The sequence below is a fragment of the Oncorhynchus clarkii genome, chromosome 19, assembly GCF_045791955.1.
Source record: "Oncorhynchus clarkii lewisi isolate Uvic-CL-2024 chromosome 19, UVic_Ocla_1.0, whole genome shotgun sequence".
Taxonomy (NCBI): domain Eukaryota; kingdom Metazoa; phylum Chordata; class Actinopteri; order Salmoniformes; family Salmonidae; genus Oncorhynchus; species Oncorhynchus clarkii.
The window spans coordinates 46,747,657-46,774,093 of record NC_092165.1 but is presented as its reverse complement, the minus strand read 5'-3'; the positions used below and the strand labels follow the sequence as shown (position 1 = coordinate 46,774,093).

Sequence of the window (26,437 nt, the reverse complement as noted above, 5' to 3'; positions counted from 1 at the left end):
TCATTATGAAACATATTTTATGGATGACAATTTGCTTTATACATGACCAACTGGACAACATAATGTAAGATATTTAGCTAATTCTGTAATTAATTGTAAACCAGCATATCCCCTCCACACATTCGCTCATGTAAATGTCCCAAATTGGTTTGATTCCCGCCAGGGACAAGTACGAAAAAAAAGTAGGTGTTTTAAAACGTATGCAGCCACTACTGCAAGTTGCTCTGGATACGAACGTTTGATAAATGACTAAAATGTAAAATAATAATACGCATAAAATAAAGAACAGATTAGCAGTAGCAAAGGAGTGTGAATGTGTTTGTGTTGTGTCTGTTTGCATATATATATATATATATATATATATATATATATATATATATATATATATATATATATATATATATATATATATATATATACATATATATATATATGTATGTATGTATGTATGTATGTATATATGTATATATGTATGTATATATGTATGTATATATGTGTAGTGTCTGAGAATGTGTGTGTGGGTTTTGTGTTGGAGTGTCTATGTAGTGTGTGTGAGTGTGTGTGTATATAGTCTAGTGAGTGTATAGATAGATATATGTTAAAGGGTGTTGTTTTATAACCAAATGCGCCGAACTATTATTGTTGGACAAATATAACCAAGAGAGGGCGCTATGAAACTTCAATCTTCTTAAACAAACCCATAGAAATAGCCTAATTAAAAAACTATTAATTTTCGTTTGATTTGATAATAGAGAAACCTTAAAACATTGTCGTTATTATGTTTTATAAAATATGTAGGGGGGAAATGTGGACAGGGAGAATATATGGACAATTATAATATTGATTATTATAATTGGCTGGATGATTTTATTCTAGCCTAAATCATTCTCCCTGAGCCTTCCTACCTTCATTTTTTAAATGTTGTTTTATTTAAAATGTATTTAACTAGGCAAACCAGTTAAGAACACATTCTTATTTTACAATGACGGCCTACGTTGAGGTGATCCGTTAAATCGTCAGTGCTCAAACACATTGAATAAACTTTACTTTGTTTAAATGTATCTAGCTAACAGCAGCGCGCGTGTCCTCAGCAATCAATAGTCCACACCTTGACCCTCACGCGCGCACACGGACTATACTTCATCTGGCCTATTTTAGTCCACACATTTAATAGCAATAGAAGCAGCCAAGTGAATAATACCTTATTACATTAAAATAAATATAAACTGGCAATATGGAGGTTCCCGAGTGGCGCAGTGGTTTAAGGCACTGGTTGCGAATCCAGGCTGTATCACAACCGGCGGTGATTGGGGGTCCCATAGGTCAGCGCACAATTGGCCCAGCGTCGTCCGGGTTTGGCCTAGTTAAATAATAATATATATATATATATATATATATATATTTGCTATACATATTAGGCCCATGTGGGATTATTGCTTGCGCAATAGGGGTTTAAAATATCCATATTATTCTTCAGGGGCCAATAATGAGTTCTTACTGTAAAACTGGTTGAATACCCTGAATGTTTAGTTTAGGCTACAAATGATATCGACTAAGTGATACATTTAAACTACATAATTGCTCTATCGCCTCACCAAAGCTATTTTTAATTCGGTTAATTTGTTATAACACTTCAATAAGAAGGAGTAGACTAGTGAACAAGTACATTTCCTCGTCAAATACTGATAAAGACCTCAGGCCTTGATGGGAAAAACATCAAGGCCTTTAAATGCTTCGAGGCACTTTGAGGAAACAATCATCAATCGATGCTTTTAAATTACTTTTTCAAGCAACGTCTGAAAAATAACATCACAGGATAAATAACGAGCACGATGAAAAAGCAGCGTTAAAGCAGCACTTAACCCTCCCCCCCTAAATAAGATTAGTTTATAGTGAATCTTTTCATGAGGCTGTTCTTTTGAGTTCGCACAGGTGTACAATAGGGGGGCAAGTCGAGGAGTCTCACGCCTAGGTGTGAGGAGATTATTCAAATAGGGCAAGCGAAGAAGTAGGCTAGGGATTGGAGGCTCGACTGGCGCACAGACCTATATCATAGCGTTTACAGCCAGCTTTGAACGTCATTTCAACTCCAGTCATCACCAGACGCTTTTCAGCGCCCCTGGGCACGGCTGGCTGAAAGACAGACCACACATGCGCCAGTCCTTGACAGAGCATAGGCTACCATCGACCCGAATACCCCGTGGTCCCAAATCACCGTCTGTTAGAGCGCGTTTTGCCATTTCTTCTGCGGAGAAACGGTTTGAAAACTATTCGGAACTTCCATGATGCTTGGAGCAGTTAAAATGGAAGGACACGAACACACAGACTGGAGCACCTACTACGGAGAGCCCGAGGTGGGTACCTGAAATATATTTTTTCGTCTAAAGCCGATCCCATTTTATACAATTCAATATTAGCCCAGAGATAATATTAACTTTGTGATCAAATATTGACTTGAGGCGCCTCCAAATCCTGCTCCATCTCAACTCACGGCACTATCCTAACAAAGATGTTCTTGACATGTTGGGGAAACGTTTTACTCAGATTGTAATTGCATATGTCTACATTTATCTTTACAAAATCATACACAGTTTTTAATTATTTTGTTTTACCCATGGAGCAAATATTTGTGTTGCAGGTTCTTTAGCTTAATATCGTCCACATATAGCTATGCTTATTACACACTAGAACAAGTTGATCAAGTTTCTATTTTTAAGATGTTTAGCTGAGGTAAGACATGGTGACAACTCTTCGTTTTTACTTGCTTGATGTTGGCTAGACATTACAATTGGTCACATCATTGAGTGAAATTATATTACTGTCAAGAAATGTTCTTTACCAAATTTAGACTTTCAACAGAGCACGAAACTGCAGCGGGATTGCTTGCTTTCACACCAATTTATTATCACACCGTTTAAATAATAGACCTAATGATGATCGTATTGTTGTTGATTGTTATTATTATTGCTGATATTAGGCTACTGTTATTATTTTAGTAGCATAGCTATATTAAGTATACTACACATCTATAGGCTGTAGTGTCAAACTTCCTAAAATCTCAATACATAACAGGCTAACAATCTTTGTTTTCCGTCTTGCTTTCTAGTGTTACTCCTCGGTTGGCAACATGAACACAGGCCTGGGCATGAACTCAATGAACACCTACATGAGCATGTCGGGCATGAGCACCACGGCCAACATGGCAGCCAACTCCATGAACATGTCATACGTGAACACAGCCATGAGCCCCTCCATGGCCGGCATGTCACCAGGCTCCGGAGCCATGAACAGCATGGGCGCGGGCATGACAGCCATGAGCGCTGCGCTCAGCCCCAACATGAGCCCCATGACCGCGCAGCCTCAGTCCATGAACTCCCTAACCTCCTCCTACGCCAACATGAACGCCATGAGCCCCATGTATGGACAGTCCAGCATCAACAGATCTAGGGATCCCAAGACATACCGGAGGAGCTACACTCACGCCAAGCCCCCATACTCTTACATTTCCCTCATCACTATGGCTATCCAACAGTCCCCCAGCAAGATGCTAACGCTGGCTGAGATCTATCAGTGGATCATGGACCTTTTCCCGTTCTACCGACAGAACCAGCAACGCTGGCAGAACTCAATTCGCCACTCTCTATCCTTCAATGATTGTTTCCTCAAAGTGCCTCGATCCCCAGATAAGCCTGGAAAGGGCTCGTTTTGGACCCTCCACCCGGATTCGGGGAACATGTTCGAGAACGGCTGCTATCTGAGGAGGCAGAAACGGTTTAAGTGTGCCGGCGCAAAGAAGATGTGCAAGGAGTCGGGTCGGAAGACATCAGAAGGCGGCTCCAACAGCAGCTCGGAGAGTTGCAACGGCAACGAGTCCCCCCATTCCAACCTGTCCCCCAACGACCACAAAAGGTCTCTGTCAGACATGAAGTCGACCCAGGCTCTGAGTCCAGAGCACGCTACCTCACCGGTGTCCCATTCCCAGGCACATGGACACCTCATGTCCCAGCATCACTCGGTCCTCGCACACGAAGCACACCTGAAACCCGAGCATCACTACTCGTTCAACCACCCCTTTTCCATCAACAACCTTATGTCCTCGGAGCAACAGCATCACAAAATGGATCTAAAGACTTACGAGCAGGTGATGCACTATTCCGGCTACGGTTCCCCCATGGCCGGGGCGCTATCCATGGGTTCAATGGGCAAAACGGGCTTAGATTCCTCGTCAATACCCGCTGATGCATCTTACTATCATGGCGTCTACTCCAGGCCTATTATGAACTCCTCATAAACGTTGACCCCAAACCTCAAACAGACCTTTTTCAGCAATTTGTACATTTGTAAAATTATAGTTTGTGCATATTATGTAGGCCTATTCCATATATTTTTGACGTTTCCCACTGATTTAGTTGTCAAGTTGGTTTAGTAATTATTTTGTAAAGGGATGTTAATAATAATGTGTCAAACATCTGTTTAAAAGTCTGCTTTGAGAATGGACCAAAAGATGATTAGCCTACTGTAAAATGCATCTGAATAGCGGGAATTTTAAATGATTTTAATGCATTGTGGGAGACTGAAGTTCTTCAATCAATTGTGTAATTCTTATTTATGGCTTGTAAATGTGTATTGTTGTAGTTGACAACAAGAACAGAATCTATATTAAAGTGTTATTTGGATTTTCTTCTGAACACAATGGTGGATTTTTTTAAATGTATAGCCTACGCAGCAATACAATTATGATAATAATAAAATATGAAATATTATTATTAGTAGTGGTTGTAGTAGTTGTATGCATAGGCCTATATCAGTAGCAGCATCAACAGTGGCAGCACCAGATAAACCCATGGATATGTCTTATATATTTGACTTAGAATGACAATATTCGTTTTTATTGAAAATATCAACATCAGCATCTCTTAACTATTAAAAGAGGGGTGGGTCTATTATGTCGAAGAAAAACACTTGTAGGATGAATTACTTCAAACATTACACCACGAAAAAAGCTTTTTTTTATCTTGTCATCCGTGTTCATAACGTATCGAGATGTCTATATCCAGTTGTGTATTGACGATGGAGGAAAAAAAGGTTTTGATCCTCTCAATGACTACAGTAAGTGGCAACATATTTTGACAATGACAAAAAAGAAAAGGCCTATAATAGTAAAAAAAAAAAAAGATGCAAGAAATACACTAGATTTATATGCAGAATATATAGCATTTCAAATGTCTTGGTTTTCTTTGACTGCAGTGATTAGTCTATATCGAGATCTGCACCTTCATGTCCCCTGAACAAAAATGTCTAAAAAGGGCCTTAGGTCACACAACTATCTTTTTTTGTGCCTGCCATGGGTAACAAGTAGACTATTCTCACCTTGGCCAAATATGTTTGATTGAATTCCATCTACCATTTTATATTGAAAATGTTAATGATATTAATATAATTAATAAATGTATTAATATAATTAATAAATTAATAAATGCTATAATATAATTAATATTTACACAATTCCTGTGCGAAATAAACCAGCAATATTGACCTATTTATCCACATGGCTCCTAGATATTTAGCAAACAAGAACAGGAAAAACATAGGCTAAAGTATAGCTTAATGATTTGTCACAAACTTTAGATTCCAAGTGACAGTTGTGAAATAGGGGTGGAGGGTGGAGCTGCTGGCGATATGGCCACAAGCAGTCAAGCTATGATATACAGGTGAGGACATGCACCAAACAATATTCTCCAGCTCAGCTCAACACAGTCATGTGTTTTCATCATTATGGTGTCGATCTTTTTCAAACGTACAGTCGTGTATGAAACCATATAGTCAAGGGCAGCTCAACGTCAAAAAGCAGAAACAACAACGACAGATCTACATCTTAGTACAGAATGAAGACAAATGTTAAAATGTACTTAATGTCCTAAGGGCTCAATACATTTATTAGGCCTATATTAATCATTACTATTCACGATTACTAGTAATTACATTGGCACAAGGCTTTCGCTAGTCGTGTCTATAGACGATCTTACAACATAATGCATTATCACATTTATTAAATACAGTATCCCTCTCCCTCTTTAACACACACACACACACACACACACACACACACACACACACACACACACACACACACACACACACACACACACACACACACACACACACACACACACACACACACACACACACACACACCCTAATGGAAGACACACTAAAGTTGAGATCTTTCAAGGAAATTTGTTTCATTATTACATAAAAGTATCCCGTAGCGTCAGAGAATAGTTGTGGGAAAGGGTGCTGATTGAGAACAGTGTCTACTGAATGTGATGCTCTGCCCGCTTTGTTCTGTATCACTAAGCCATTGTCTGGGGATTCTTTTAAAACTACTTGGAGATCCCTTCTCAATGGGCCTAAAGATAAGATATAGTTGTATTCGAAATGAATCAACATTTTCACATTCCCAACACGGCAAGACGCCCAATCTTTCACTCCACAGACCTGGGGATACCAAGCCCCTGCCGATGTGCTTGGAAATCCAAGGGCAGAGAGGAAGTTTGTCTCCATGCCAGATAGGACACCGGTTCACCTTCTGAACACGTAAAGGGTGCATTTATTCTCCAGTCCCTCTCACAAATCGTACTTTAAACACCAGTGATCTGCGAATAAACAAAGGCAGTAAACAATGGAGTCGAGGCTATGCCCACAATATAGGAAGTGTACATGCACAACCAAATTGCAGGAGTGTAAATTTGAATAGGACGTCACCGCTCAGTAAATTTACACAGACATTACATTTCGTTCTCTTGTTTTTAGACATAATGCTAAGCTGTTTTTTTATAGCACACTGATCGATATCTTGGTAAAATAATATTTTTTTGTTAAACTAGCGGGGCACTGAAATCTTTGCTTTGTGCTAAAGTCAACAGTGGCAAAGTTTGAGCTCAAATAAATGCCGTGATGTCTGCAGCCCTTTGCAGTAGCTGAAGGCGAGGTTCCACAATGGGCTCCGGTAGCTTGCCAGTAAGCATCGACTGTATTGCACAGGTATGGACATTTGATTTGATTGTATATTTCCTACATTTATTTCAATTCAATCGTTTTGTGATATGAGTTATTTGTTTGGGGAAGGCAAGATGAGAATTGAGCGTTGGCTCAAATCCTGGGCTCACGAGAAAGGTCCTCGAGCAAGCGGGATTGGATTCTATAACAACGGAGTTTAAATCTTCAAAAAGGCTGAGTTGATTTGCAAGTTCTGTGATAGAGGTGGCCTCGGTGTCTTTAAATGGCGTGTCAGAGAGCTATTACAGCTGATAGATATCATTGATGTCATCAGAGGAGCACTTGCTCTATTGCGTATGGAACTCAGTTTTACACCATCAAACCCTGCGGCTACAACATTGAAATGTTAGCGTTCGGTTGGTTTATAGCCTATCCATTTTTGAGGGATTCTGCTGTGTGCCTCCGGTTTTCAATAAATCAATTGGGTTTGCAATTTTCTATTGGCTTTCTTTCGGGGATGTTTTAAACATAATTTTACGCATACCGCTTGAGAATAATTCAAACACTTTAATTTAATCAATAGGCCTATGTGGAATTCTAAATGTCAATTTTTTTATTCCATTAATTAGCTATCATAAATTATCCTCATTCTTTTCACCATCTCATTGGTACCCATTTACAATTGGTTAAGGACTTCTAATGATAATCTATGGCTAATAATAATAATAATAAGAAAACAAGGCTTCATTTATTTCTGCTTAATAATCTTACTGTATAAAAAATATACCATTGTGTTTAGAAAATAGTAGTAATAAAATATGTAATGTTGAGATACAACCGCATAGTGCGCCCTAAAACACTGGGGACAGTTTTTCAATAATTAATTCCCCCCCAATCTCGCTCTCACAAGGAGCAAGAGCCCTCGAAAATACCTATTACCCATTATTAAATGAGCGTATGCCGAAACTCTTCCTTTGATTGAGGGGATAACCCCAGTCAAGCCTCCTCCAGAGTGGAGTGAAATGGGAATGGCCTTTTGGAACCCTGGTTCAAAGGTAACCGGCCTCAATCTGCACTGGAGAACCTTTTTACCTAAAGTACACGAGCGTTTATGCCACTGACATCAGGTCCTAGGCCTACGTAATACAATTTAGTTACCTGATATACATGACATGGCGAACCTTCATTATTGTGTAATAAAGGCCTACCTCTGAAAAGTTGTTTTCGCTCAAATAGGAAAAATGGGCAATAGAGATAATGTGCAGATGCCCTGACCAGGTAGACGCAAGCACGCGTCCACACAAACACACACACCAAAAAGGGTTTCAAATGTCTGCAGAGAGAGATGCCTCTGCTAAGGTCATGGGCGCACCATCAGTAGCAACCTCTTCACGGTTGTTATAGCAACAAGATGAGTGATGGTACAGCTTAAATTGGTAACCCAATTTAATTACAGTTCTTACCGGTCTTCTTATTTGCATATTTCTAGATTAGGAACCAATGGCACTTCTCCAGACTGAAACCTAGTCTGGAATTCTTGGAACAAGTTGTGGTCAAACTTGGATGAAATTCCTCCTGCAGTGATCACGACAGGTTTTGTCCATTCATGCTCCCCTCTAGAGTCTGAGGCTGGATTTGCTGAAAGCTTATCTGTCCTTATGTTTGCTTTTCTATTGCACGAGCTTTGGAACAAAACTGGGATAAGGTTTCTCATAACACTGGGATAATCGATATTAGGCCTACAAGCATCAAAACAAATGTCCAGGTTTGAAACAGGTTTGAAATAGGTTTTTATTTTTAAAACATATATTGTTGTCCCGGGGTATTGTTTTTGATAATCTAAATTGCCATAGTTCAAGTTCTTACTGGAATTAGAATTGCATCAGTTGAATAAAGCAATTTCTAGCAGTAAATTCACATAGTCCCATATAGGCCTACATTAACACCTGTGTTTTGATGGGTTTCCAACTCTGGCCCTATATTCCCTTTGAAAGCACTAGTAGCCTAAGCTCACATTCAGCCACCAGGGCCTGGAACACCCAAGTAGAACGGTCTCCCGGGTGATATCGGGACACCGGTCTAACAAGCTGTAATTCTGTTTCAGCCTATTGCAGGGGTGGGACGGTCCACATACCCCGACTTAACTCCTCTTTCACGCGAAATACTCCTAATCCCATATCTTAGCAAGGGAAACTGCTATCCCACAGTATATTAAAGGACAACAAAGTCAAAACTCAAAGCCACCCATGGTTTCTCAGCAGTCAGTTCCTCTCATGATTTACCCTCATCGTGTCCACCCATCTCGCTTCAATTATCAATAACATTAGTGGCCATTTTCTCAATTAGGCAAGTTGACACTTTGCATGAATACTTTTCAATGCTATTCAAATAAGTGTATACGCTTAGGATACAATGCATCTAGGCCTATACATTTATATAGGCCTGCAATTAATTTAGCTAAATAGATTCATTAAAAAAAGACAACATAGGTTGCCTGCTACTGGCGGCAAACCTATTTTTCCACTGGGAGTAAATAATCATATTTTTGTTTTTTATTATGTTTATGATGATGATGATGATGATTGTTATTATTATTATTATCATCCATGTAGGCTATTGATATGATTACTCCTTTGAAATGGATGATCAAATTAAATTGGTGATCAAATATGAGACAATGTTTATATGACCCCCTCTCAAACAGCCCCTTATTTACCACTTATTCGCAGGTATACCCCTTTTATAAATATCAGTGGGTAACTGGTAAATTGGGAGAGGTGGGGGTGTTGTAAATGTCCAATGCAGCCGTTTTATCTAATTATTAAATCATTTCAGGGTAACAAAGTACCTTGCTGTGATTGTTTTCAATTAAAATAGTAAAAAAGAAACAAAAATAGGTTGTTAGCAAAGAACAATTTCTAAAACAAGAATTTTGCTAAGACTGTCTGGAAGTGATCTGAGTGGGGAGCTAGCTGTTATTAGCAGAGAAGTTTGGAACTCTCTTTCTTATTTGTCTATTAACTAATTTATCACCTGGTGATGTCACCAGGCAGGTCAAAACTCCATCCCACCAAAACAGGCAAAGATTTCAGGCGGACTTCTCCAACAGCTCCAACACAAAAAGGGGATTATCATTATTTTCACAATATCACAGTATTATTCCAACCTCATTGTGTGGAAATATATATAAAACACTGGCAAATCACGTTTTTGACTGCACTGGGCCTTTAAACCATGGGGGCGGTTTGCAGTTCAAATTAGGGAGGTGTTAAACAATGGAAGTGTAATGAATCAGAAGAAATCAGAGAACCATTCACACAGACCCTATACCTGTATTTTGGTTACAGGGTTTGTGAAATTGCAGGAATCGTGAGTAGGTCTTTAGGTGGCTTTTATTTTCCATGTTTTTTTACCGCCAACCCCTTTCAGATATATGAAAAGGTTGGTATATAAATGCAGGCATGGTAAATTAGTGGGATTTTGGTCTGTGTATGAAAGGGATATATACACTGAACAAAAGTATAAACACAACATGTAAAGTATTGGTCCCATGTTTCATGAGCTTAAAATCCCATAAATGTTCCATTCACACAAAAAGCTCATTTCTCAAAAAATTTGTCCACAAATTTGTTTATATCCCTGTTAGTGAGCATTTCTCCTTTGCCAAGATAATCCATCCACCTGACAGGTGTGGCATATCAAGAAGCTGATTAAACAGCATGATCATTCTACAGGTGCACCTTGTGCTGGGAACAATAAAAGGCCACTTTAAAATGTGCAGGTTTGTCACACAACACAATGCCACAGATGTCTCAAGTTTTGAGGGAGTGTGCAATTGGCATGCTGACTGCAGGAATGTCCACCAGAGCTGTTGCCAGATCATTTAATGTTAATTTATCTACCAGAAGCTGCATCAAACGTCGTTTTAAAGAACTTAGCAGTACGTACAACTGGCCTCATAAAAGCAGACGATGTGTAACCATGCCAGCCCAGGACGTCCACATCCGGCTTTATCACCTGTGGGATCGTCTGAGGGAGGGGCGGGGCGCTGAGTAATAAAGCCCTTTCATGGGGAAAAACTCATTATGATTGGCTGGGTCTGGCTCCCCAGTGGGTGGGTCTGGCTGCCAATTGGGTGGGACTATGCCCTCCAACGCCCACCCATGGCTGCACCCCTGCCCAGTCATGTGAAATACATAGATTAGGACCTCATTTATTTATTTCAATTGACTGATTTCCTGATATAAACTGTAACTCAGTAAGATCTTTGAAATTGTTGGATGTTGTGTTTATATTTTTGTTCAGTGTAACAAATATTGTATAAGACCAAGAGGCTCATACGAAAAATAAACATTCAATATTGATTAAGGTAGATAATAGATTTTTTGAGAATTACAGATAACAAAACCAATTGATTTACTGATTCTTACTAATAAGAATTTTGAGTAGCCTACTTTGGCCATTTCAATATGAGGCAAAACTAGGTGTCAGACAACAATTTTTGTTTTTCTTTTCATTTTAATTTATAAGCGAAAATATATAAAGTTAAAAAGAACTTGCTTACAATATTTCTAATTTGGTATGATAATTATGCATAGTAAAAAACGGAAAAGGATACCTTATATACAGTAGGCTACCTTTTATAAATGTGAATGCATGGCCAGGTTTTCCCTTACAAATTCACAGGTTCAATGCTTTGATGAGCCTATTCAAATAATGTTTAGTAATATTTTCAATGAATTTCCCAATTATTAATATCGGAAGTCATAAATACTGAAAAAAAAGTATTGGTTCCATGTTTTATAAGCTGAAATAAAAGATCCCAGAAATGTTCCATATGCACAAAAAGCTTATTTCTCAAAAATGTTGTGCACAAATTTGTTTATATCCCTGTTAGTGAGCATTTCTCCTTTGCCAAAATAATCCATCCACCTGACAGGTGTGGTATATCAAGAAGCTGATTAAACAGCATGGTCATTACACAGATGAACCTTGTGCCGGGGACAATAAAAAGACACTAAAATGTATAGGTTTGTCACACAACACAATGCCACAGATGTCTCAAGTTTTGAGGGAGTGTGCAATTGGCATTCTGACTGCAGGAATGTCCACCAAATCAAATCAAATGAAACTTTATTTGTCACATACGCCGAATACAACAAGTGTAGACTTTACCGTGAATTGCTTACAAGCCCTTAACCAACAGTGCAGTTCAAGAAGAGTTAAGAAAATATTTACCAAATTAACTAAAGTAAAAAATTATAAAAAGTAACAATAACAGGTTAGAGGGTACAGGTTAGAGGTAATTTGTACATGTAGATAGGAGTGAAGTGACTATGCATAGATAATAAACAGCGAGTAGCAGCAGTGTACAAAAACAATGGGGGCGGGAGGGGTGTTCAATGTAATAGTCCGGTGGCCATTCGATTAATTGTTCAGCAGTCTTATGGCTTGGGGGTAGAAGCTGTTAAGGAGCCTTTTGGTCCTAGACTTGGCACTCCGGTACTCCTTGCTGTGCGGTAGCAGAGAAAACAGTCTATGACTTGGGTGACTGGAGTCTCTGACAATCTTATGGGTTTTCCTCTGACCGCCTATTATACAGGTCCTGGATTGCAGGAAGCTTGGCCCCAGTGATGTACTGGGCTGTACGCACTACCCACTGTAGCGCCTTACGGTCAGATGCCGAACAGTTGCCATACCAGGCTGAGCTGTAACCTGTCAGGATGTGCTCGATGGTGCAGCTGTAGAACTTTTTGAGGATCTGGGGACCCATGCCAAATCTTTTCAGTTTCCTGAGGGGGAAAAGGTTTTGTTGTGCCCTCTTCTCGAATGTCTTAGTGTGTTTGGACCATGATATATTGTTGGTGATGTGGACACCAAGGAACTTGAAACTCTCTTGAAACTTGAAACCAGAGAATTGAATGTCAATTTCTCTACCTTAAGCGGCCTCCAATGTCGTTTTAGAGAATTTAGCAGTACGACCAACCGGCCTCACAACCGCAGACCACCTGTAACCAAGCCTGCCCAGGACCTCCACATCCAGCTTCTTCACATGCAGGGTTGTCTGAGACCAGCCACCCGACAGCTGATGAAACTGAGGAGCATCTCTGTTTGTAATAAAGCCCTTTTGTTGGGTTAAAACTAATTCTGATTGGCTGGGCCTGGCTCTGCAGTAGCCACGTCTCTCCTATACCTCTGTCTCTATAGGTTGCACACGTCTCTCCTATACCTCTGTCTTTATAGGCTGCACACGTCTCTCCTATACACACCTTCCTCCCAGACACACCTCTTAACTCTACACACCTCTTTCCCATACACAAGAGAATGTCTGAGATATGAATGGAAGAAAAATATATAGAGACAGTTTTGAGGAAACAACTGCTATTTGAAGTACAGGTAACACTATACATTACAGTTGGCTTCTTATTTATTGATATTCTCAGAAGATACATTCCAGACATCATTTCGGATTTGACCAAGCAGAGCAGAACAGGTAGTGGTCAGAGGGTCAGTATAAATACCTGTTACGATAGGAAAAGGAGGAGGGGGACAGGGTGACTGTGATGTGTCTGTACCTCTCTAACACGGCGATGTGACATTTCAGACCAGGGATTCCACTCACCCTGAGCCAGGCCGCATGGCCTTGTGGTCCACACACACACACACACACACACACACACACACACACACACACACACACACACACACACACACACACACACACACACACACACACACACACACACACACACACACACACACACACACAGAGGGCTGTGCTGGCATCACAGAGAGGCCAGTCAACAATGCCCATTGACTGCCTGGAGGCAACAGCTGACGGGACAAACACTGACCTGAAGACAACCTATTCAGGGCAGGATCGGGTGCCTCTCAGTCCCCTGCTGCTTTTGTATCACTCAGAGTGGATGGATTGTTGGTGCTTGTCCTACAGTACGCATTGTAGGTCATCATGGTGAGGAGAGATATTAACCGAAGAGTCATATACGCAGTGATGTGGATACGAAGTAATCAGTAATACAGAATGCACAGCCTTGTGTATAAACAAGATTAAGTGAGAAATAAGAACCAAAATGTACAAGTGGTGTTGATTCTTATTGAATAAAGCAGAAGAACATGAAATGGGGAGCACAGGCAAGGCCTTTGTCTCTGGAGGAGAGAACAGTGAAGAGAGGCTCAGGCATGCTAGGATGGAAGATTAGCTTCTCAAAGAGATACATGAAGCTCAGGAAGCCCACGGCAAGATAATACATGTGTTCAACCATGCAGCAAGACACTGTATTAAATCAAGATTAGCGAAGTCCAAAATATGAATCTAGGTATTACCGGGACTGAAATGGAGAAGTTATGCATGTGTGTTGTGTTGTTTAAGTGCTTCTATAGCCTTTTTCTCTAACGTGTATATAGAATTTGTCAGAGTCACATTTCTCTATGGGTTTGATGCAAGTGTTTGAGAGGGAACCATGTTGGAACACCACCATAAAACATTATTTCATTCAGCTGTGGTAAAGAGATTTCTTCTCAGTTATCATTGGTTGATCCGACATGATTCCTTTATTCCCCCTGAAGCCTGAAAACCTTAGAGTGGGGTTTTAAATTCAGACTGGCATAACTGATGGATATCTAGCTGAAGGGTTCTCTGCCTTGGACTCAGGACTTGTATTTCCTTTTCCTGTGTCCATCCAGTGCAGACGTTCACAGGAATGGCTGCTAAGCTCTCTCCTCACCCACCTCCAATCCTAGGGAGCTGAGGCCTGAGCCCACAGGCCAGTCAAAGCGAAGGACATACAACTCATTAAAAGTTAATGAAACCTATAAACGCAGTGCGCCAGCGATTCATTTAAACCCCAAAGCAATCTCCTCTTCCAGCAAAGGCAAACAAGCCCGTGTGGCCCCCCAACGCTCTACTCTGAATAACAAACTACGTAATATTTTCTTCTGTATAAGTTCCCTATGCAGACATGTTCAGTGTGATAGGCTATCTTACAATGGGACTTGTCCAATTTATTGAACGCGGGGAAAAAGTGTTCTGCAGGGGTGAATTCTGTAATCTGCTTCCAAGTTGAATTTAATACCTTTACTTTACACTGCCTCAGCTTGTCATATATGCCTTTTCAACATTCATGAGAATCAATGACATTCAAATAATGTGCTCATTTTAATACCATACGAGTGAGAAAAAAATCATTGTTAAATCCTGTATTTGTTCTCCTTCATGGTATAACAGTACGGAGGACTGCTCCTGATCTGTGCATTGTTTACCATGCATAGGCTATTTCAACCCTTTAAAGCAACCCACCCCTCTCAGTCTTGCCCAGGGAAGCCCTCATCTAATAATAGTTCAACTCAATTTAATAACAACCAATCGACAGCAATAACATGTAAACGGGTGTAAAGATAAGTGTCAATTGAAAACTAAGCGTAGAACAATAACCACCCACTTTAACATGACCTCCCACGGCCCATAGAGGTATCCTCCATTGATTCAAATTAAATTCCCTCCATGTGTGGCAGCACTGTCAGCCATTTAATGAATTCTCATACCCTGACTTGAGTTAAATGAGTCGCCAATTGAATCCCATATAAATGGCATTTATCATGTACAGGCTGATGCTCAGCTGAAGGGTCCTGGAAAGCTGGTTGGTGTCTATAGATCAGTTGAGCAGATTACCATTAAAGACAAGAGCTGTACATTTCCTCTAACAGAGTATTCCCCTGATACACATGATTTAACCCATCGCCTGTTCACCGCTGTCTGTGAAATAGTCTGGAGTGGGGTTTAATATCCTGTCTGATGAAGAAGTCACCCATCCAGATGTATGTGTCATGATCGGATACCTTTATTTTCCTATGTGCTATAGCGGCAAGTATTCAACTGTTTATACCAAAGACACATACAAAAATGTTATTTCTGGTTTCTTCAATGTATTGGTGTAACACACCATTGACATTGTTTCTGAAAAATATTGTTTCCACTTACAGTAGCGGTGTGTTTGGGATTGTCTGAGGTTTCAGAGACTGTTGCGTTACTATAATGATGCAAATTTCAGGTGGGGTCATACTTAAAATGAACACTGAGTCAGTAAGCTGATGTAGACCACTGGGCAGATTGATGATTGTCAGTGATGTGTTTATGAAAGGTAGTTTGTAAAGGACTAATCCATACAAATGCTACAGCATCGTGTGGGACAGTGCTAATTAGTTGAGGATGGAAATGCATACCAGCCTCTCACAGAGGTTTGAATAATGGTGTGTTTTGGTTTTCATGATTAGAAAAACTACAAGATCAACACATACAATTCTACTGTCATAGTCAGGATGGCGTCGTATGGCTTTTGCACCGTAAAACAATACATTTCTGATGATAGAGGAGTTGTTAAGTAGGACTGAATAGGAACAGTTGTCTGGTTTGTTGTCTCTGGCATTAGAAACCAAGCATAGTTCGCAAACAGATATAGCAGTGTCACAGATCCAAAATGTTTCATATATAGTTGCTAAGTAAGCAGTGATTTGGGATGATTTTGTGGGTGACAGAAGGTTCTAAGGTTACTTTGGCTGTTCTGACGGAGGTTCCAGACTCTATGTCCCATTCCACCAAATGTCTGACCAGATATGCTTCATGACAGCATCTGCAAGCTCTGTCAATTTTCTGCCAAGCCTGAGTCATGTACCTATCATCATCATCATCATCATCATAGAAAAAAACAAACAAGAAACTTTTCAATTCACCCCCATAACACCAAATCCTGGACAGAAGTTGGTCCATCACTATTCATACCATTGTACTGCCATTACAACAACTAAACACATCATTTGTGTTTCCGAAATCCATCCAGTATGTATCCAATACCAAATGTCTGGTGACTGAAAGCCTATACGTAGCGAGCAGGGGTGCATAATTGCTAGGAAACATTTGACTGAACATTTGGTGATAAAACGCAGTGGTCGCCCCCCCCCCCCCCCCCCCAGCTTAAAACTAATTAATTCGGGATCCTGACATAAACTCTCCAATCCTTTGACAGCTTGGAGCTGAAATAAAAATGCTAGTTCTCCTGGGAACGGCAGGAGATAGCCGGCTCTTTTCTGGACTGTTTGCTCACAGGCCCTGAGAGCAATCTTCTCCAGTCAGAATGAAATGCAAGGACACAAACAATGTACCACGGAGAGAATGGGAGATGGGGAATGAACAGTTTGGACTATTTGCTCAGCAGAAGGGCAGTCACAATGGCCGGCGGATGGCTTTCCCATGCATCAAGCCTCTTAGTCTTAGGCCTCCCTTTGTTGCCGGGTTTTTCGCCCTGGCCCGATAAGAGCCCAGCTGCCCTATACTTTTAATTCCCATTGTACACCGTACTGTATCGTCATTTATCTGCCTACATACTGCCTGCCATGATGTTGCTGTCTAATTGAACGGGTTATCGCCTATGTATCTCGGTGGCTAAGGATCACTTTAGCTTGTGCTGCCGTTTAAGGCCTGAATCCCTTTCTCTTCGGTAAACAGCAGAGAGGTGGTTAGGGTGGAGGAATAATGTCTGACCCCTCTTCTCTCCAGAAAGGAGGCAGCACAAGTCAAGCACAGGATATGATAATGTTACCCATTCACAGGTCTTTCATACTGCATATGTATAGTTCATATGGAGCTGGGCTCACCATGAAGGAAATGCAGCTCAAATACACAACTAAGACACAGGGAGGAGCCACCAAAGTGAAATAGACATTTCAACACTGTTTTTCAGTCTCAGACGTTGACAGAGATGTCCTTTAGGCTCCTATGCTGCTGAATACTGCAGACGGCCCTTGAGAGAGCGATCAGATGCAGTCATTAAATTACCTAATGCCAACTCAAGTTAGAACCAAATAATGCCAGTAGTTGCCCTGACTGAGACCAGGATCCACATTGTGGTCTTTTGTTTCAGTTTGTTAGTTTGTGTTTGCGTTTACATTGACTAGTTATTAGTGGAATTTGAATTCAGACAGTGCGTTTGTAATGTCTATTTGACAGGCACAGCAATTACTACAGTTCCCTCTAGTAGTCTTCTGAGGAAATGTAAAAAGGGCAACAATTTCTCTAAAAAACATCTGATATCATACACACACACTCAAATACACACCCATCCCCCACCCTAAAGGCTGTAATGTCACAGGGCCCTGTGGGTGGTCAGATCCAGATGCTGAGAGGATGATGGTGGAACATGTTGCCGTTAATTCAAAGTTACAATGAACCTTGTGAGGTTGCTGCCATTTTGTAGGTAATTCCTGTCACTGACTTGTCAATTTCTATTATGCATTTTATGCATGGATTATAATTCAGAAGGACAGCATGTGAGCCTCATTATCCCAGTGTAAGAATGGGCAATTACAAGCTGGTCATGTTTCAAAGAGATGTGCTAATACCTGCTCCGAATGGACTTTGGAACACGATGGAAGTGGAGCTAAATATCCAAAGAGGGAGCCATTTTATTTCAATGATTTTACAAAGGAGATCAAATATAAAATATAGATCAAATGCAGCTTGGATATTAGCAAAGAGAAAATCTTCTTTAAGGAACAATACGTGCTTGTTTTGGTTGAGAGTGAGCAGCTTGACAGTTTGTTGTGCCTCTGAACGTTTGGTGAGCATGTCAGAGCTCAGGTATGGGAGGAGAAATACGTGTGTTGCTGGGCTGTGTGAGCGGAGCGGCAGCAGCCTGTGGGGTGGGTGGTGCCGGGCTTGGCAGCCCTCTCAGCTTCACGCTCCAATGACCCTGAAATAAAGCTATGTTCATGGCATTTTAACACTGCTTAAGGTTGTCAGTGGCCGTGTAATTTATGACTTCTGAGAACATCAGTTTTGGGTTCCGTACAACACACAATCTCCCAGCATTCAAACATGGAGAAAGAGCCAGTGAGTCACACAAGATGAAATGTACAACACTCCTCCAATTACCCCAAGCACTGTCGACCTCTAGCTCACCATGCTGTTGTCTTGTGTGTCAGAGAGCACTCGGAGGACTCGCACAGAGTTTATGTTATGATGCTTCAGGCCTTCTGACATGTACTGTGTTCTAGGTGGTCTTTGTCACCTGTGTGGTTGTCTAAAGCCATGAGGCTATATTCACAGCCGTGAAATATCAGGCCCTGCAGCTCCTAGTGGATGGCCAGAGGCAGAATTCATTGTCATTGGCTTCTCCTTTGACAAACCAGAGCAGAGAATGTTAGCTTCTCCTGAAGTCGAATGAGGTGATGCACTTTGCATTGTATGTATTTAAAAATGCATGTTTTATTGGCAATATTAGTTTGCCATTGTATGGGAAATGCAATCAAATGTAAATATATAGTTTTTCTCTTCAAATAAGTATATACTTTCAAGGGCATTATTTGCCTTTTTTCTTAAATTGCAAGTTGTGGTGGATTGAATTAACAGCTGATTCAACAATGTACTGTATGTCAATGTTCACTCACAATTTGATAACCACTAGAACATTTTGTTGAATTAAATTGCAGAACAAAATATTGATAAATAGCCCTTTTCTATTTTCTTAACTAAACCATATCTCACAAAGTAAGACATTAATTTAAGCTCTCCTCACGATACGTTGATTTGATCAACTGAAAGACTTTGTACAATATAACACCATTTTTACTTGTTTTTATGAAGCATCTTACAAACCTATAAAGCTAGAATCTGTAGTTGAAACAAAAACAAAGCGGACACCCCACCTCTGTTTTGGGAAGAAGCTGAGGGATGGGCCTGGGAAAATGTTAATCCTCAAATTCATAGACAGAGAAATGGATGCAAGGGCTGACGATCCATAATATCAAAATGATAGTTTAAAATGTTTTTTTTTTAGGCATTTAATTTGTTTACAAACATTGGAGTAAAAAAATATTATATTTTGGGTTCTGATGGGATATAACAGTTGAAATAAGCTCATGAGGCATTCTTAAGTTATATTCTTCAAGAATCAATGGGTATATATCACTAATGTTTATGTCCAAAAATGAATGCAGCAACTAAGGATTCTAGCTCCTATAAGGAAAATGTACAATTATGTACTACAATTAGGAAAACTACAAGTTCTCCTTGAATATTATACAATTTAGAGGCAAATAGATACATAATGAAATGACTTCACTGTGTGGATAATATTACACGTCTTCTGTAGGACTACATACTATTTACTTTTGCCAGAGCTATAGAAAATGAACAAGAACATTATTCCTTAGGGAAGAATTATTATTATTACATTATTCTTCACGGAAGAATGTCAAACGAAAAGGAAAGCATTTCTTAGCGCTCTATAAATGCAACGATTTATTTCTTTATTTCAATTTTTGTGAGATAGTTACGAGGTTTTCATAGGATATTGAGAATAATTCAAGTCAATATACTGATCCATTTGTAAACAAATTGTCTGGGGGTTTCATAAAGTTACTATTTCAATTACAAGACATTTGACTGTAATTATGTAACGGTGTTGTTTTTCTTGAATTCTATAAATAGAAAATTAAAACCAAATTAATTAAATTAGTAGAACATAATTGAAAAATAATTTAATATGTCTTGGAGTTGTGTTAACAGAGAGAAAATCAGCAATTTTTCTTCCTCAGCATGTAGGGTCATAATATAATTCTGAGATATCCGAAAATGGTACATCATTCTGAGATATCCCAAAATGGTACATCATTCTGAGATATCCCAAAATGGTACATCATTCTGAGATATCCCAAAATGGAGGTGATGTTGACTGAGTAATTGACATAAGAGCAACATACATCCATCCCTCAATTTCTAAAAGGATGACAGTTGTTTATCTAAGATTTGTTGTTGTATTCAAGTTATTTTTCCTTTCCCTGGTTGCAAAGATCTTATTTCTCTATTTATATATACAGACAAATGACCATATATTATATAAATGGGAAACTTGCATATTTTATGACTGCAATTGTATTTTAGATCATGCTCAATATTCTATATTTGTTTTATGCCAGTGTGCCTATTGTGTGGCACTTGTTTTGTGGTATTTCTGAGTATATGTTTATACTGTGCCTCTGCATTGGGTCCGCTAAACACACTGAGTACTCAGCACAAGTAGCCCACTGACCATGTTGTTCACATCACTACTTTTCTCTCTATGCGGAGGTGTCAACACCCTGCAAACACCTTTGACACACGTGCTTGAATGTGGCGGGCAAGTTGGCTAAACATTCCTGGGTGTTCCCCATTCTCCTCTCTATACCTGCCTACCACTACCCACACTGAGCTGCTTTAGTTCTGTCTCTGTCTCCCACAATGCAAAGTTGACTTTCTCACAGAGAATACAACAATTTACCTCTATTCCACCTGTTTTTTTGTGACAATATCAAAGCTAATGTTAAAAGTTGTATGCATGTATATGTTGTGTTATTACCAAAATATTAGGATAGACATTGGTATAAAACAGCATTAAGAAGTCAAATGTGTATTTAAAAAATATATATTATTTAACAAGGAAGGCCAGTTGAGAACAAGTTCTCATTTGTATAATCTGTGAGATTTATCTTTGCAATAGCCTATATACTGTATGTTCTTAACTGTGACTGGATAAAATGCTATGCTTTGGGAATTCAATGTCGCTATCCCATGCTTATCGGCACATCCAGCCTATTTGAGTGGTTTTGAAATGCTTGGTCTCTGAGGACGGATCACAGCAGAGCTATAACCACACATCAAATAAAGAAGGGAAAAGGATTTATGGAGCTTCTCTCTTTCTTTCTGTCTAACAGGTCTCTGCTGGGGAGGGCTCCATGGCTGTGGCGTCGGAGAGGTGCCTCCGGAGAGAGGATGGATAGGGAGGAGAGGAGGCCTCAATGTAAGGAGGGATAATGAGTAGAGGAGGCCATAATGATACATAGAAGGAGAGTACTGGTTCGGACAGAAGAAGCAGATGGATTTGACTGCCACACTCATTGTCCCTTCAGTCGTGGGCTGTGCTGTGACTGCCCCATGGCACCCGCCAGGTATGTCAGCCGTGTTTACCAAGCCATCCATCTCCTACCTGCCCTTCTGGAACAGGAACCTTTGTTTGAACCATACAGTCGTTAAGCCACCCTTTGACTCGGCTTAACCCAATTTATTTCCTGGTGGGTGAAGCAGCATGGAATTGATTGGCACCTTAGTTTTGAACATTCTTTTTTTTTACAATGCTAATGTATTTAGATGACTCAGAGAAGAGTGGGCGATTGTGGTCAGGAGAGGTGGTGAGTTGTAGAAAGAGGTTCTTATCATGGGTAACCAGGATTAGCAAATAAACTGGCCATGGAAGACAACACACACGTACTGGGAGGATTTCAACTCTATGACGTTCAGACATGCCTGTTTTAAACAAGCACATGGTTCAAGGGTATGAAATTGAAAAGAAAATGGCTAACAACATAAGACAAACAATATGGATAATAGGATCTGACAGGAAGGAAGCAATTATTTCCAAGTCATTAGAGCTAATAAATTGATAAATATTATTGCGGCTGTTTACCAATTGCTTTTGAATGTTGTTGTATCAGTGATGAAGTGAGATGAGGCCAGGAGAAATTGGGATGTGAGGGGATGTAGTAAAAGCTTTTCAGTCAAGGCAACAACATCAGTTGTTCACAGCAGTGCTTTATAAAACTGCCATTATTACGATCCCTTACTCTTACCTGAATGAATCAACTTTACCTAATTGTTAATGGAACAAAGGAGGTGACATTTTCTGAGTGAAAACTCTTTAACTCTAGTTTCTCTACTGCTGTGTACCAAGCACTTTTAGTCCCATCTTCACACTGTTCCTTAAAACACAAACCTCCATTTATCTCTCACTTCTCCTCACTTGGAGAGAGCAGATATCTCTGAATACGCCGTGCTAATGATTGACTCGTAGTTTGCAAAATACCATACAAATGGCAGCCACTTTGCTCTCTTACGTTTCACTATATTTTCAGCCATACACCCTTGAGCTTCCACAACATTCTCCAACTCTCATACAGTATTATTGGATTTGGGGGTTGGGGTGGGTGGACCGTGACAAACTATTTTTTAGAAAACCATCGGCAAGTTCAGGCAAATGGGAGATAAGGGCTGTCGCTGCCCCTTTTAGTGGGTTATAAGAATGAGGCTGTGCAGACTTCATTCTCCCGTAAGATAAATGTGGCCTTTCTGAAAGCCATTCCATGCTTCCCCTTTCTGCCATAAAGCCCACTTTGACAGGCATGAAATGAGCCCTGGACTTCTCATTCACATCATGAACTAGGGAGCAAACCAATAATATGGTACTTTAATGAACCCTGGGTGGGTAAAACAGGATCAAACTTTAAATGACTTGTTCTGTACATGGTTATCATTTCAGGGTCCATATTGGACAAAAAGAGAGATGGTCCTGATTAGATTCGATCAAAATACACATTTATTGGGAAATGTCAAGCTCTTGTTCTTATCACCAGACCATTTCTGACACGATATGACATATTGAAAGCTCAGTGATATGCTATAATAGGTGAAGTCTTGTGCTGTTGTATATTTGAGGAAAGCAGTGCTGCAGACGTTTTTCTGAGAGATGTGTAAAATGGCAAAGGTGTTTTGTTGGGGATTAACTCTTTGTGTTATTTTGGCTTTATCCTCCACAGATGGAGATGGCCTAACTTGACTTATGTGTGGAATGGGACCAATGGGATCAATGCAGTCCTGCCTACGACCTTCTCCCCGCATCACCACAGAACCACAGACACATAAAAGGCACTTTCCTCTCTGAGTGCCTATGTCTACCTGGCTACGTCTGCATCTATGAAATATCAAAGCTTGTGTCAGGCAGCGCTGAATAGAGACAAAAAAGAAGCACCATTAATGATTAACTGTTCTAAAAGTCCTGGCTTTTTTATTCCCATGGTTCCCGGGTTATCTTGCGGCCATGTGACTTGCTCGCAGTGTTTTTCAAGCAGATTGGGGGAAAGCTAGTGAGCAAACACAGGTGCTTTGGACTGGAGTCGCAGACGCTGTCAGGGACAACCACAAACAAGAGCAGCAATGCCTGGCTAAATGAGAGCCCATCCCCTTACTTACTCCCTGGCTAGCTTAGCTTTGTCACTGACCGCAGTGGCTGGAGATACTCACCACAGCCCAAGTCCAATGTCCTCCTAGTGTTCCACAACTTTTCCCACTCTCCAAAGAAACAAACAAATAAAATGTGAGGATTGAAGCCCACTTGGCATTCGCTCTGGTCTCGAGTATAGAGGGAGAGCAAACAAATGAATGGTGTTCCATTTCTCCCTTTCTAAAACAAACCAAATGGGGTTTTCCTAAAGTGGGGCAATTCCAGTGACCCTGGTGTCAAACAGGGTTCAACACTCCGGTACTTGAGAAGTGTAGTGGGAAATGAGAGAGAGATATTCAGAAAGGTGCTATGGGTTCTCAGAAATATGCAGGAAGACAATCTGATTCTCAGAAAATGGAGTGGTTGATTTGATTGTTTCATGAATGTTTCATGACAGGAAGATGACGAATAAATCATGAATACATAAAAGCATATTTTCTGTCAACAAAGTATACTTTTTCGTTGTTCTGATTTGATTGAGTTCTGAAAATGTTCTTGAGTTGTTTTCAAGGTTCTATAAACACAGTCTGGGCACTTAACCCTTTTCTTTTCAATAACGTCTGTCCCTTTGTAAAACGACTGAGAGCGTTCTGTAGCACAACTTTGATAACACAATCATATGATATGTTGGCGCTATCTGAACACGGCTTTCCGGCAGCGAGATAAATGAACAGCATGATAACGTGAACAAAAGTGTGGTTCTGATTGGTTGGTCTATGAATAGAAAAAATGCAGCATGGAAAGTCTCCACAATAAGGGCAATTCATTAGATTTGTAATTTTCTACAATCTACATGACCAGGGTCAGACAGACAGCTTTTGTTTCAGTCAAATATTTATTTGTGTGTTAGCAAGTCTTTCAGTTCATACCCTGCAATTACAGTGAGCCTGTAAAGCTGAGATGATAAAAGTGTTTAAAAACAAACACTCCAAATCAACAGGAGAGGAAATGAAGCTGGAGAGAGATAGAGGAGGGGGGGGGCATGAGAGAGAGAGAGAGAGAGAGAGAGAGAGAGAGAGAGAGAGAGAGAGAGAATGAGCTGGAGGTCAAAACTAGTTTCCTCTGAGGCCAGCAGTACCTTCGGAACTCTACGATCTAGCTGACTTTTTGAGCCCAATTCTCTGAGTTTGTGTGTGTGTACACAATCCAGGGACTCACTCAAAGCTGTGTTTGCTCTCCTCCAGAAACTGATTGAAGAAATATTGGGGTCCTGATGTAGAATATTGGAAATGGAAAACAATAAAAACATTATCTATAATTTAAAGTATTATTTTTTAAAGAAATATGTTTTCTACCTTTTATTGCCTGAAATTCTTTGAAACTGTTTATTGTAGCTACTACCTGCCATTTTCAATTTGCTAAAATGTTGAAAAAGAAGATGGACAGTTGAAAGAATGTTTCACTTCTTGTAAGCTTTCTTTGTGGACATGCTGTCCAGGCCTCAATAGAAACTAACTAAGGAGACCCATCTGATCAGCTCAACTCATGTCATGCAGTAGATCCCTGTGGGGATTTAATGTGAGGTGATTGTGAACAGTTTGATCTGAGGAGTTACAAATCCTCACTTTCAGAGATCTTACTGTAATTCACATGCAGGATCTGAGTCAAAGCGTGGGGCGGGTGAGTTAAAGCATGGGGGCCAAACATCTCGAGAGGATTTCAGACAACAGCTTTGTTGCCAAGTCATTGTGCTACTGTCAAAGTTGTCTAGCCTATTGTCGGACGAAACTCGGCTCAATCAAATAACTATTTCCAGTAATGAGGTAAGAAGATGAAAGCTCATTGAACATAGCGACATGCTCAAAGGCCCTTTTGATGTCGCAGGCACAATGCTAAAATTTGAAAAGAGCAAAGCGTGCCCTAAGCTGCAATGCACTGCATTAACCCCTAGTCTTTTGTCAGGCCTACACTTTCAATTAAGGAATATTCCATTCTATGGAAAATGTAATTCATGAATGACATGCTCTTTGAAAAGAAAGTTTACCACCAATGTACTTGACTCCTCTCTAGAAAAGATGATCAAGGGATGGATAGTGTTGACCTGTATTTAAAGGAAATATGCTTGACTTTGCTATATAATGAAATCACTTTCCCACAAATGCATTGAAATATTTCACATGAAAACCTTAAATTCCACAAATGAACTTTTAACAAGGCACACCTGTTAATTGAAATGCATTCCAGATGACTACCTCATGAAGCTGGTTGAGAGAATGCCAAGAGTGTGCTACTTTGAAGAATCTCAAATATAAAATATATTTTGATTTGTTTAACACCTTTTGGTTACTACAAGATTCCATGTGTTATTTCATAGTTTTGATGTCTTCACTATTATT

General features: G+C 40.0%; 1 protein-coding gene and 1 long non-coding RNA gene across 2 annotated transcripts; both read left to right on the top strand.

Annotated features, from left to right (window-relative positions):
• The first annotated feature begins 2,150 nt into the window (after positions 1-2,150).
• On the top strand, positions 2,151-4,455 carry LOC139374302 (hepatocyte nuclear factor 3-beta-like). The gene is made up of 2 exons (XM_071115337.1): positions 2,151-2,354; positions 3,107-4,455. Exons 1-2 carry the CDS (start codon positions 2,283-2,285, stop codon positions 4,289-4,291), a joined length of 1,257 nt encoding a protein of 418 aa, XP_070971438.1. The 5' UTR covers positions 2,151-2,282; the 3' UTR covers positions 4,292-4,455.
• Positions 4,456-6,929: 2,474 nt separating this feature from the next.
• On the top strand, positions 6,930-25,029 carry LOC139374301 (uncharacterized). The gene is made up of 3 exons (XR_011627659.1): positions 6,930-7,044; positions 21,763-21,996; positions 23,638-25,029. It is a non-coding gene; the product is annotated as an uncharacterized lncRNA (long non-coding RNA).
• Positions 25,030-26,437: the final 1,408 nt, after the last annotated feature.